This window comes from Physella acuta, unplaced genomic scaffold (assembly GCF_028476545.2).
Source record: "Physella acuta isolate Inbredline_101_S28 unplaced genomic scaffold, ASM2847654v3 ptg000313l, whole genome shotgun sequence".
Taxonomy (NCBI): Eukaryota; Metazoa; Mollusca; class Gastropoda; family Physidae; genus Physella; species Physella acuta.
The window spans coordinates 247,075-260,791 of record NW_026731832.1 but is presented as its reverse complement, the minus strand read 5'-3'; the positions used below and the strand labels follow the sequence as shown (position 1 = coordinate 260,791).

Below are 13,717 nucleotides of genomic sequence, written 5' to 3'. Positions count from 1 at the left end.
TAGGGCTTAGGATTTTGTTTTGTTTTGTTTCCAGCAGTCTATTCGGTAAGAAAAGTATGTTTTTAGGGCACTGCACAGAACAATGCCAGTGCTTTTTAACACGTTTTTCTTAACTCAGCTTCGCGTTTATTTGTTTGTTTATGTATTTGTTTGTTGTTAAAATTGACAACGAAAATTAGCCCACTTCTGATTGCTCTAGACATCTTAAATTCGGCATGCAGGCTATTTTTGCCTAACAATTTCAGATGCAATCATAAAAACTAGCGATTAAAGACCTAAATTAGCTTAATTAAATTACGCCCCAAGGACCCTAAAATTGAGGACGTGATTTCTAAAGCAAAAATTATCAATCCAGATTTATCAAAACAAAATTATGAGGTTTTATCAGTGGCGGAGTGGTCTAGCGGTAGAGAGTTGGACTGCTAACCCGTTTGTCTCGAGATCGAATCCGGGTTTAAGTCAGTAGACCGTCCCTGAGTCCACCCAACTCTGATGGGTACCTAAAAATCCTATAAATTTTTATGTATTTAAAAACACTTAGTCAAGTCATACTTAATCAAGTCATTAGATAAAGTAGAAAATAAGCAATATAATAAAAACTTTTTAAAAACCACGTTTTTCATGTGTAGCAACGGACTAAAAAGGAGAAAATAAAATACTTAAAAAAAAAAACATTTAAAAAAACACGTTTTTCTTATGGACTAAAAAGTAGAAAATAAATTTTTCTTCCGACCCTTGGGGATCTACCAATGACTGCTCGTAGATTTTGTGATTCCTCGAGCTGTGCAGGTTCTTGTGATGACTGTTCATACATTTGATGACAAAAAACGTGGGTCGGGCAGATGGGTCGGGAAATTTGATGGTGAACGTACCCACGTTTTTTGTCATCAAATGTATGAACAGTCATCACAAGAACCTGCACAGCGCGTTATCATGTTCATTGGGTGAGCAATGGTATTTAGTCATGAAAAGCTCGTTACAATTTTGTGTGGCCAGAAAGCATACTTTTCAAACAAAATTCAATATTTTATAACATTAGTGTAATAAGTAAAAAATTACTTCCGGTGCAAGAAATAATTACTAGTACTATAATAGTAATTTAGCAAACAATATAATTTTTCAATTTAATTGGGATTAGCAAAGTCAGGGTGCTTTGGTGATCAGGGATGTTGTATTGTTTGATATAAATACAGTACTACGCTATATACCATAGATCACTATAGTGTATTTTTAAAAAGGAAAGCAATTGTTCTAGCTTTTATTGTTTAAGTCTCCAATTTATCGGTGTGTGTATGTATGTATGTGTGTGTGAGTGTGTGTGTGTGTGTGTATGTGTGTGTGTGTAAATTGAGGTGCCACTTAAATGTTCAAAACATCCGAACAGTTAGCAAAAATTAGCTTTAAGAATTATACACTTTTAAACTGTCCCTCAATTTTATAATTTAAAGCATCAAGTAGCTACGATGAAGTATACATTATTTATAGAATGAAAATCGATTTTTCTTATCCATCTTTAAACTGTGTTCATTGTTAGTTAATGTAATCCGCCTACCATTTAACCGACTGATGATTGTTTAATCAACTTATGCGATTGTGTATCTGGCCCGATTGTAAATATAATTTACAGCAGAGCAGTAGAAGAAATATAATATAGACAGCCTCGAGATCCGATTTGACAACTGTTAAATAACAACCAGGATAGTAGAAGAAATATAAAGCCTCAAGATCCGAGTTAACAACTGTTGAACAACAAACGATGTTTGGTCTACTGTGTGTGTTATCGTGTCTGGTGTCCCAGAGTAGAGCCGCAAGTCTAAACCATTTTAACGCAAATGGTGGTGTAAAATCACACTTGACCACCAAAAAACCGCCAGCAAATGCAACGCGTTTTGATGACGTCGTACATAAATCCAGCGACCCGCCACCAAATTTACAAGAACACGAAAATCCCGGACCGGGAAACGCGACGAGTGATCAACTTTCACGTGCCCGACGCCAGACGACCGAGTCTTGTCCATTGCCGCCTGACTTTCCAGAGTTGATCACGGAATTGGGCGCGTACCTCAACACGACCGCGCTGTTGACCAAAGAAGACGACCATATGAATTGGGAGGTGAACGTATCCTATGTGGAGAAAGACAACTGCCCCAAGCCTAGAGGTGACTGGTGGCCCATGGACCAACCCAACTTGAGAACCATCTGTCCCTGGAGATATGAGATCATTGACTTGGGAGAACTCTACTATCCTAGGTGAGTTAATAACGTGTTATGGACCGTCAGTCGACTACAATCATTCCTAGCTGAATTTTTCAATGTAATATAGCGATGCATTTAATCAATATGCGTTAATAAAATGCTAGCGCATACCTATGTTCGTAACTGTATCTGCATCCATTTTTGTGTGCAAGTCCTTTTTCGTATTTATATCCATGTCTGTGTTTATAATTATACTTGTTCTTCTGTCAAGTATTGCTTCTGTTGCTGTGTTGCTATTGCTTTCACTATAGTTCCGACAAAGACGATGTTAAAATTTAGGTTAAGATTTTCATGGTTTATGCTTAGGTTTAGTAGGGAATGAATGGTCGTATGGTAGAGAGCTCGACTGCTAACCCGAAGTCACAAATTCGGATCTCTGTCCAGATTTAAGACTGCTGGACGTCCACTAATCTTGGATTCGTGCCTGTCTCACGCTAACGATCGTATGGGCGGCTAGACAAAATAATAATCTCACCATTCTTTAAAATAATAAACCGGGAGTTATCTCCCATAATCTTTCTCGAATATTCTTATTTAAACAAAGGGGAATGGGAACTCGGGATATAGTTATGATTTTAATCCATTTTAAATACTTACACTTTTTAAAATAGAATAGCATCTCATAGAAAAAAGAATTGCGCACCAAGCGAACGACAAATAAAGAAGTTCATAATAGTGCGCAATATTATTAGTACTTTATAAATTTACATGCGTTTTTTGAGAAATCAAAACAGCGTAAATTAGTACTTCCGGTCAACGGAAACTACTCAAATTTTGACATAAGGTAGAGAATTAGATTTTACACTTACAGGTGAAATTTCATTTATCTATCTGAAATAGTACTCAAGTTATAGGCTTTTTAAAAAAAATTCAAAGTAGAAAAAGCATCACTTCCGGTTATCGGAAATCGCTCAAAAGTTGATAAATATCTACGATTTTGATATCATACTTATATATGAAATTTCATCAACCTAGCTGTAACGGTACTCAAGTTATCGTGTTTACACACACACAGGTACACAGACACACAGACAGTCACACAGACATACGGACAAGATTGCAAAGTTATGTTTTTTCCGTATCAGTGAGGTGTAAAACGTCGAGATTTGGAAAAATAACGATTTTTTTTGCACGATTACAAGACTTTCTCTATACTTCGTATATACGAGAAAGTAAAAAAAAAAACAAAAAAAAAAACTCTACTTCATCTACTCTGTTGAGCGTTAATCCTGAAAGTGGGAAATTAAGGTTTAGATTTAGGTTTAAGTTTAGGTTTAGATTCAGGGTTAGGTTTATAAACATTTCAACTCCTACCGTTTTCTGTCGCACAGGAGGCTGCTAACGAGTCACTGTTTGTGCATGAACTGCCTACAAGCCAACTCCTTTAACTGTGCTGCCATTCGCGCAAAGGTCACCGTCATCAAGCGTGACGGGTGTAAGCACGGCCTGGCTGTCATGAGGAAGGAACACAGGTGGATTGCCACAGGGTGCCACTGTCAGGCCCACGCACTTCAGAGTGGTGGGGTGCATGGATCCTTGATTACCCCCTAACTCGTACCTGTATAGGATTGGCCCAGGCATGTATACCAATCCAGCCACACATAAAAGCACAATGAACATGTCAATTATACTTTAAAACAATTAAAAATGAGTAATTTTGAGAATGTTTTTTTATTTCTTTACCCACAATAAAACCCTTTGTGTGTGTAAGAACATGTTGTTTAATTTTTCCAAATGGCGTCAACTTAATAGTGGACAACCAAAATAGCTAAGGTAGATATAGCTCGGTTAGCTCATTTCAGTTTTAAATCTTGTAGTTTGTTCTAGGTTGGACAAATGCTATGGAAGCACATCCAAAATAAACCGGGAGTGATCTCCCCTAAACTTTCTCGAATATTCTTATATAAAATAACAGGGGATGGGAACTCGGGCAATAGACATGATTTTTAATCCATTTTAAATACTTAAAGTTTTAAAAATAGAATAAAATCTCGTAGAAAAAAGATTGCACACCAAGTGAACGCCAAATAAAAAAGTGCATAATAGTGCGCAATATTATTAGTACTTTAAAAATTTACATTAGTTTTTTGAGAAATCGGAAGTAGCGTAAAGTACTACTTCCAGTCAACGGAAATTACTCAAAATTTAACAGAAGGTAGAGAATTAGATCTTTTACTTACATGTGAAATTTCATTTATCTATCTGAAATAGTACTCAAGTTATAGGCTTTTGAAAAATCCAAAGTAGGAAAAGTACCACTTCCGGTTATCGGAAATCGCTCAAAAGTTGATACGGATCTACGATTGTCTGTAACCCATAAACTTCACACAACTGAGTGTATAGCTAAAAACAACTGCGAGGTTTGGCTGGAAAGGGAGTGGAAAGTTGGCGTCAAAACAAGGCATAGAATTCTGCGGACTACTCTATATCTATCGGATAACAGAGTCGGCTAGTGTATTGCACTCGCTTAAAATTTAACTTTTTTTCGGCATTCTAAATTATGAGTGTTGGAAGAGGTTCCCTCCAACACCATTAAAGATACGTGTCAACTTGTTATGCGCCATGTAGGCCGTTGACTCCTATTTTAGCCGGTTTTTTTATAGATGTGCTTCCGTAGCCTATGTCCTACCAAGAACAAACTACAAGCTAGATCTATCTTAACTGTTACGTCCCTTACATGTCCCCTGCTTGTGTGTGTGTGTGTGTTGTGTGCTGGAACGACAGGTACCCTCCCTTTGGTGTATAGTTGTATCCCTTGGTTGAGTGTGTTTACATGGAGCGAGAGGTGTTCACGTGAGGTGTGTCAGGTGACGGGTGTCAGAGCGTGTGCCAGTGTGTGAATCAGTCGGTTGTAGTGTGGCTGTGGACGTGGAACGTGGAACGTGGTGTTGAGTATTGTATTTATGTTGTAGACCCCTTTTTGATCCTTTTATTATTTTAGTACTGTATATATTATTAAATATCTTATTATTATTGTTATTATAGAGTGTTAGTGTTATTGTTGTATACGTCGTATTTGTCTGTTGTTATTTATATACCCCTAGATTCTAGAACCCACTATTTAGTTGACATCATTGGGAAAATTAAGCAACATGTTCTTACACACACAAAGAGCTTTATTGTGGGTAAAGAAATAAAAAAACATTCTCAAAATTACTCATCTTTAATTGTTTTAAAGTATAATTGACATGTTCATTGTGTTTTTATGTGTGGCTGGATGGGTATACATGCCTGGGCCAATCCTATACAGGTACGAGTTAGGGGGTAATCAAAGCGCCATGCGCCCCATTTCCCTGAAGTGCGTTGGCCTGACAGTGGCACCCTGTGGCAATCCACCTGTGTTCCTTCCTCATGACAGCCAGGCCGTGCTTACACCCGTCACGCTTGATGACGGTGACCTTTGCCCGAATGAGCGCACAGTTGAAGGCGTTGGCTTCTAAGCAGTTTAGGCACAAACAGTGAGTCGTTAGCAGCCTCCTGTGCGACAGAAAACGGGAGGAGTTAAAATGTTTATAAACCTAACCCTCAATCTAAACCTAAACTTTAACCTTAATCTAAACCTTAATGTCTCACTTTCAGTATTAACGCTCAACAGTGTAGATGAAGAAGTTTATGTTTAAAATGTATATAAATCTACTTCTGAATCTAAACCTAAACTTAAACTTAAATCTAAAACTTAAGTTCCACTTTCAGACTTAACGCTTGACAGGGTAGATGTAATAGAGTTTATGTTTTTCCCCATATTGAAAGTATGGTGAGATTATCACTTTTTCAAGCTGCCCATACGATCGTTAGCGTGAGACAGGCACGAATCCAATATGAGTGGACGTCCAGCAGTCTTAAATCTGGACAGAGATCCGAATTTGAGACTTCGGGTTAGCAGTGTAGCACTCTACCACATGATCATTCAGTCCCTACTAAACCGAAACTTAAACCTTGAAAATCTTAACCTAAATTTTAACATCGTCTTTGTCGGAACTATAGTGATAGCAATAGCAACACAGCAACAGATGCAATAATAGACACATGAACAAGTATAATTATAAACACAGACATGGATATGAATAGCAACAATGACTCGCACACAAAAATGCATGCAGATACAGTTATAAACATAGGTATGCATTTTACTAACGCATATTGATTAAATGCATCACGATATTACATTTAAAAAATCAGTTTGCAATGATTGTAATCAATTGACGGCCCATAACACTTAATGAACTCACCTAGGATAGTAGAGTTCTCCCAAATCTATGATCTCATATCTCCAGGGACAGACGGTTCTCAAGTTGGGTTGGTCCATGGGCCACCAGTCACCTCTAGGCTTGGGGCAGTTGTCTTTATCCACATAGGATACGTTCACCTCCCAATTCATATGGTCGTCTTCTTTGGTCAACAGCGCGGTCGTGTTGAGGTACGCACCCAATTCCGTGATCAGCTCTGGAAAGTTAGGCGGCAATGGACAAGACTCGGTCGTCTGGCGTCGGGCACGTGAAAGATGCTCACTCTTCGCGTTTCCTGGTCGGGGATTTTCGTGTTCTTGTAAACTTGGTGGCGGGTCGCTGGAATTGTGTACGTCGTCATCAAAACGAGTTGCATTTGTTGGCGGTTTTTTGGTGGTCAAGTGAAATTTTACAACACCATTTGCGTTAAAATGGTTTAGACTTGCGGCTCTACTCTGGGACACCAGACACGATAACACACACAGTAGACCAAACATCGTTTGTTGTTCAACAGTTGTTAACTCGGATCTTTAGGCTGTCTATATTATATTCCCTCTACTACTCTGCTGTAAATTATATTTACAAACGGGCCAGATACACAACTGCACACGTTGATAAAATAATCATCAGTCGTTTAAATGGTGTGAGGATTAAATCAACTACAATGAAGACAGTTAAAGATGGATAAGAAGAATCGATTTTCATTATAAAAAAACGCCTGCTTTTATAAATTTTCAGCGGGCATTACAAAGTAGGGCGAGCTTGCACACACTAAATCTTGGTACTTGATGTTTTAAATTATAATGTTCAGGTTCAGTTTGCCGTATAGACTGGAACAAACTGTGCTCGGGATATAGACATTTGAATCATTTTTTACAAACTTAAACTTTTAAAAATAGAATAGAATCTCGTAGAAAAAAGAATTGCGCTCCAAGTGAACAGCAAACAATGCGTGTATAATAATGCGGAACATTAGTACCTTATAAATTCATGTTTTTTGAGTCACCGGAATTTACTAAGAGTTACAGAGAAATCAGATAATTAGATCTTTTTCTTGAATGTGAAATTTCGCCTATCAGAAAAAAGTACGCTAGCTAAAGGCTTTTTAAAAACCGAAAGTAGAATAAGATTCACTTCCGATTACCGGAAATCGCTTAAAAGTTGATACAAAACTACAATTTGATGTAATACTTATATATGACATTTCATATGCATAGCTTTAATGGTACTCAAGTTATCGTGTTCACAAACACACAGACACACACACAGACACACACAGACACATATACAGACAAGATTGCGAAATTGCATTTTTCGACTCAGTTACAATACTTCCCATATTTTCAGTGTCAGAGGCGTAGCGACCCTTCCTGGCGCCCGGGGACAAACATTCGTTTTGCACCCCCCTCAAAATTTTTATTTTCACCCCCCCTCAAACTTTTGATTTGCACCCCACTTCACCCCCCCCTCAAACTTTCGATTACTTTTTCCAACCCATTTCGGCGCCCCCTAAGGATGGCGCCCGGGCACATATGTCCCCCCTGCCCCCGATCACTACGCCTCTGCTCAGTGTACGATAATAAAAAAAACATGTAATGACAAAATGAACTAACATTTCACCCACGGTGATTATATTTTACAATTGAAACACCGTTGGTCTATTTTAATAGTCTTTCTAAATCGAGCATTATACAGACAGACTTATAGTCCAATGTTATATTCTACTAGACTACCCGTTATCTAGTTAGATAACTGTGGGTTTCGGGGGGTCATCCATAAATGACATCACGTCTGCCAGCACTTTTCATCCCAAAATAACCAGACCCCATATTTAAAAAGACGTTTTTTATTTTTTAAAAACTCTACTAAACTCTACTTCAACTGCCCAGTGCCCCGCCAAGTCTCAGACATGTTTGTATTTAAAATAAAAAAAACGATTCCGGCCGAGCATGGCTCTGACCACACTATCCCTTCAAATGCTGAGAACCTAGAAACAGGTGAACTCTACTTCACATGCCCTGTGCCACGCGAGGTCCTGATAGTCAACCTTATCATTCACATATAGATCTAGGCCTTAAGAAAAAATAATTGAAAGCATTGTTATAATAAAAATATGTTTTTACTATTACTAAAGTCATTGTTCTAAACTTTTATAATTAATGTGGTTAATCTACCAATGAATATATCAATAAATTAATTAACGGCTTTAAATTAGTTTGTAATTATAATGTGTTTAAGAAAGAACAATATTTACCACCCAAAATTCTATTTTACAGCTCTACACATAATGCAGATTCTCCCCAATAAGAAATTTTAAAAAATAAAAAAAAAACGAAAAAATGAGTTATCAAAGATCACAATTCAGTCAAAATTAAGCCATTGTTCTAAAACTTTTTTAAAAATGTGGTTAATTTACCTATGAATAAATCAATAAATTAATTAACGTCTTTAAATAAATGTGTGATTAACAGTCTGTCTGCAATAAAAAATTGTTCTCTGCCTAAATACTATTTTACAGCCCCCCATATTGAGCAGTTTCCTTACAGTACCAAATCAGACAAACAAACAAATAAATATTCAAACATGTAAACAAACTTGAGTTTTAGTAGTATATAGATAGATAAATTAACTGTGCCACCCCGTATAAACCACACTAATACCCAACGACGTTAGGCTAACCTCTCTTTAATCTACTGCTCGCTCAACAAACTTATGAATGCTACAGATTCCCCGTCTAAAAATAGTTGACCAGACTATTAAGAGCCAATCGTTGCACGTCAAGGCAGGAAGTAAGTTTGAAAAGAAGCTCCCACTGACCCAGTTCGTGTCTTGCGTCCAACACACAATGTCAAGGCGAAAGTGAGCCATGGGAGGATCTTGAGAGTTGAGTACTGGAACTAATTTAAGCCCCTGAAGTGAAAAGTTAATTGGTACCGTTATCCTCCCCAGTAGCGTAGCGAGGGGGGGGGGGGGGGCGGAGAGGGGGACATATGTCCCCGGGCGCCGAAATTAGGGGGCGCCAAAATGGGTTGGAAAAATAAATTGAAAGGTTGAGGGGGGTGTAAATCGAAAGTTTGAGGGGAGGAGGGGTGCAAATGGAAATCTCGAGAGGGGGGGGGGGTGCAAATCAAAAGTTTGAGGGGGGGTGCAAATGGAAATCTCGAGGGGGGTGCAAATCGAAAAGTTTGTCCCCGGGCGCCGGGAAGGGTCGCTACGCCTCTGATCCTCTCTTCTCCTACGCTTCTCTTTCGAAGTGACTATCACGTGACTAGACTAATTCTTACCATGTTTTAATCGATGGTTAAAATAGAACTTCAACTAACTGGAATCAAAATCTGAGAGACGATTGCTATATCGTGCGTTGTAAAACAAGGTGCGAAACATATGCATTTAGTAAAGTGGGGTAGATGTTGTCGATGTGTGATACCACTTGTAGGTCGGGTGTGATGGGGATTTTTGCAAATACTTTCCTACAATAGACATTTTTATCAAATGCAGAATTTTAATAATTATTGCACATTTTATGTGTCAATTAAAAAACGCAAACATAATTCGCAAAGTTAGACTCTGTAAAAAAAGAAAAAGCAGATTTAAAAGGTATTTTGGCCTATCTGTGTCAAGCCCTAGATTTTGTATGTTTAAAAAAATAAACCGGGAGTGATCTCCCCTAAACTTTCTTGAATATTCTTATATAACACTACGGGGGGTGGCAACTCGGGATATAGACAATATGGTTAATCAACTTTTTAATTACTCTAACTTTTTAAAATAGAATAGAATCTCGTAAAAAATAATTGCGCACCAAGTAAACGCAAAATAAAATGAGTATAAAAGTTCCACTTTTCGATTATTATTTTTGTGCACGATTACAAGACTTCCTCTAAACATCGTATATACGAGAAAGTAAAAATGAGGAGGAACCTCCCTAGTCAAAACAAAGAGTAACCAGAACGGAATAAGCACATTTCAAAAGTCGAGGAAATCTATCATGGTGATATGACTTTAAGGACCACACACAATGAATTTAAAACTTTTCCAAATTTGTAATTACCGCTTTATTGCTTAAACTAATATAACATACACATATAGTATAATTACAATAATATATTTAAAATGTTGATATACTATTACTATCAAACAGTACAAACAAGTAACTGTTTTTTTTTAATCTTTCTCTATATGTATAGTATAATGCACACACAATATATATATATATATATATATATATACACATATATATATATATATATATATATATATATATATATATATATATATACATATATATATATATATAATTTAGTCACAAGTTTCAGCTTTAAATCAATTTTGCTGCAGAGACAGACTGCATTAGACATCATGTTGACATATCACTTTTTAAAAGATCACTCATTGTAACTATAGTCATTTTGTTTACTAACCAATGTAATGTCATGACAACAAATGTCTATATTTAGCTGTATCAACAGATTGGAAAAAAGGGAGACAGCCACACCATGACGTCATTTCCTGGTTGACTCGTTAAATATACACTCGCTGAGAACAATGGATTCACGTGTTTAAGTGCACACTTGATTTGAGCTTGAATCGGTTTGAAAACATCTTGTAAATATTTGACATTCGTGTGTATTGGGCTATTTTTAGAGATTTGATCAACTTAACTAAAATTTTTAAAAATCCTTTGCCATTCGGCGTCAGTCCATGTTTCTTTAATTAGCTTAATTAATAACGAAGATGTACATCTATATTTAGCTTCAAAACAAATATTTCCACAATTTCTTTAATAAGGTTTCTAAGGACAACAATAAAAAAAAATTCCTGTAGATGACGATATTATTTTTTTTTTGCATCTGACAAATCTGACTGACTTTAAAATAGTTTTTTTTTTATCTAAAGGCATTTATATTTTAAAGATAGAATGGTTTTAAGCGACTTTTCTTTGAATTATTCAAATATTTTTTCAGTCTTGGTTAGTTTTTACATTGTTGCTAATATTTTGCCTGCCCTGTCAGGTTTGCAATATAGCATTTGAAACAAATAAAATTAGATGTTGTCGAAAAATTGTATATTGTATAACATTTTTCATGATCAATTGGCTTTTTAAAAAAAATATAAACAACGGTAAAGTTAAGGACTGAACAAATTAAATATTAAAATTTCATTAAATAGAATTTGTAATATTATACACTAAGAACTGTGCATGAAATATCTTAGAATAAATAGACTATAAGCTCTTCATATTCAAGTAAAGGCGGCTGGCCATAGCGATGGCTAAACTAACGCTTCATATGCCGAGGTCGTAGAAACAGGTAAACTCTACTTCATTAGCCCCATAGACCGTCAGGTTTAAAACAGAACTTTACTTACCTACTTTTTAAAAATACAGTTATCCTCGTTGTTCACAAATGTGTAAAAAATATTATTTGGTCAATTAGGTTACTTTATTTATAAAAAAAACAACAACAACATAAAAAAAAAGCATTTGTGTTAACTTCGTTGGTCACAAGTGTAAATCTGTACATTTTTATAAAGGTAAATTATTTTTTGAAGAAATCTACACGCATTAAAATTATGCTGCCTATTGACATTATATTACAAAGAGCATCGTACATAAATTTGTATGACAAAGTAATTACTGCTACAAAAGTATGTTGAGTATTGTAAGTGGTCGAGTATTAGGCGGCACGCTGCTCTCTCGAATTTATCTGACAGAGTTCCATTCTCTGGAAAGTTCTGAGTCACAGAAATATATTTATTTCCTCTGCTCTCCAAGCCAAAAACCCAATAGCATACAGATATATATTTTTAACAAAAACACAATCTTAAAATTCTCATGACAAAAACAAGTAAAATATATTACATAAATTAAAATATGTATTAGTTTTTATGTACAATCTATTTTCTAAAACTCTCCTCAGGAGAGAAAAACAATGTCCCCAGCTGGAATAAAAATATATACAAGCATAATGGTCAATTTGACCTACTTATGAACAGCAGAACTCTCTCAGTTTTATAAAAAAGAAGATCTTTTTGCAGCGAAGAATCAACTTAATGAACATGGGATAATGCTCGTTATAGGTCAAGTTAGCGTAATAAGGCGGGGGGGGGGGGGGAGGGATAGCAACTGACTACTATTGCCAGAAGACTGGTATTGTAGTCAAGGGCTTCAGTCGGCAAAGTATCCTTGGGTTCACTCAGCACTAATGAGTACCTGACCAGGGAAAATGCGTTTGAATATATTGTTGACCAAATCATCCCTTTAAATTTAGATGCCATGGCAACTCTACTTCATCTGGCTCATGGATCTTCTGGTCTAAAAGGGCGCTTTACACTAGCGGTATGGCTTCAGTAAAGATGGTTTATGTAAAAGCTGAGTATCAAATGAAATAGGTATGAAATGGGATTATATAAATATAAATAATTATGGGATGGGGCATATCAAATTAAATACCTATGACATGGGACTATATCAAATTAAATAATTATGAGACGGGGCTATTTGAAATTAAATAGTTATCACAAATGGCCAAGAATAAATTAAACGATAAAAGGCAGTGACTGAACAAACATTTGAACACTTAATCCAACGACTATTTGCACGTGAGATAAAAGCTTTTGCGTCCAATGGAGATCGTGGAATATGTGTTGATCTAGTTCTTCTGTATATTGTTTAAAACTTACTCTATGAGATCATGTTCACGTCAATGTTTGTATCTAAACAGATGTCTATAATCAAATCATTGCTGTCCAGTTTTTAAATATATTTTCTTAACCGTATCATCACTTGCTTTCATCTTTAATTATAGTTTATGGAAGAAATAGTCGCTTCCTTGTCAGCTTTAAGTACATTTTACTAATCAAATTATCGGCTTTTGTCCACTGTGAAAATCTGCTTGAAAACTTTTTTTTCAGTTTGAAATCTAAAATATCGTGTCCCTACAATAATTATCTGTAAATAGTCAAACTACGACATCGGGTGTACGAATCTTCACTACGACGCCACTATGCACACCTCTCCATTACGCACACCTCTCCACTACGCACACCTCTCCACTACGCACACCTCTACACTACGCACACCTCTACACTACGCACACCTCTCCACTACGCACACCTCTACACTACGCACACCTCTACACTACGCACACCTCGTCACTACGGCGTCGCTGTGTACGACTCCTCACTACGGCGTCGGAGTGTACGACTCCTCAGTGACTCTACTGAGATCCCCATTG

The 13,717-nt window shown here is 36.5% G+C and overlaps 2 protein-coding genes across 2 annotated transcripts; one reads left to right on the top strand and one right to left on the bottom strand.

The window, feature by feature from the left end:
• The first annotated feature begins 1,673 nt into the window (after nt 1–1,673).
• On the top strand, nt 1,674–3,966 carry LOC131940247 (uncharacterized). Its single transcript, XM_059298884.1, has 2 exons — nt 1,674–2,250; nt 3,588–3,966. The coding sequence occupies exons 1-2, from the start codon at nt 1,757–1,759 to the stop codon at nt 3,805–3,807; spliced, it is 714 nt and encodes a 237-aa protein (XP_059154867.1). The 5' UTR covers nt 1,674–1,756; the 3' UTR covers nt 3,808–3,966.
• Nucleotides 3,967–5,418: 1,452 nt separating this feature from the next.
• On the bottom strand, nt 5,419–7,062 carry LOC131940246 (uncharacterized). Its single transcript, XM_059298882.1, has 2 exons — nt 6,486–7,062; nt 5,419–5,733 (listed from the first exon to the last, which is right to left on the bottom strand). The coding sequence occupies exons 1-2, from the start codon at nt 6,977–6,979 to the stop codon at nt 5,514–5,516; spliced, it is 714 nt and encodes a 237-aa protein (XP_059154865.1). The 5' UTR covers nt 6,980–7,062; the 3' UTR covers nt 5,419–5,513.
• Nucleotides 7,063–13,717: the final 6,655 nt, after the last annotated feature.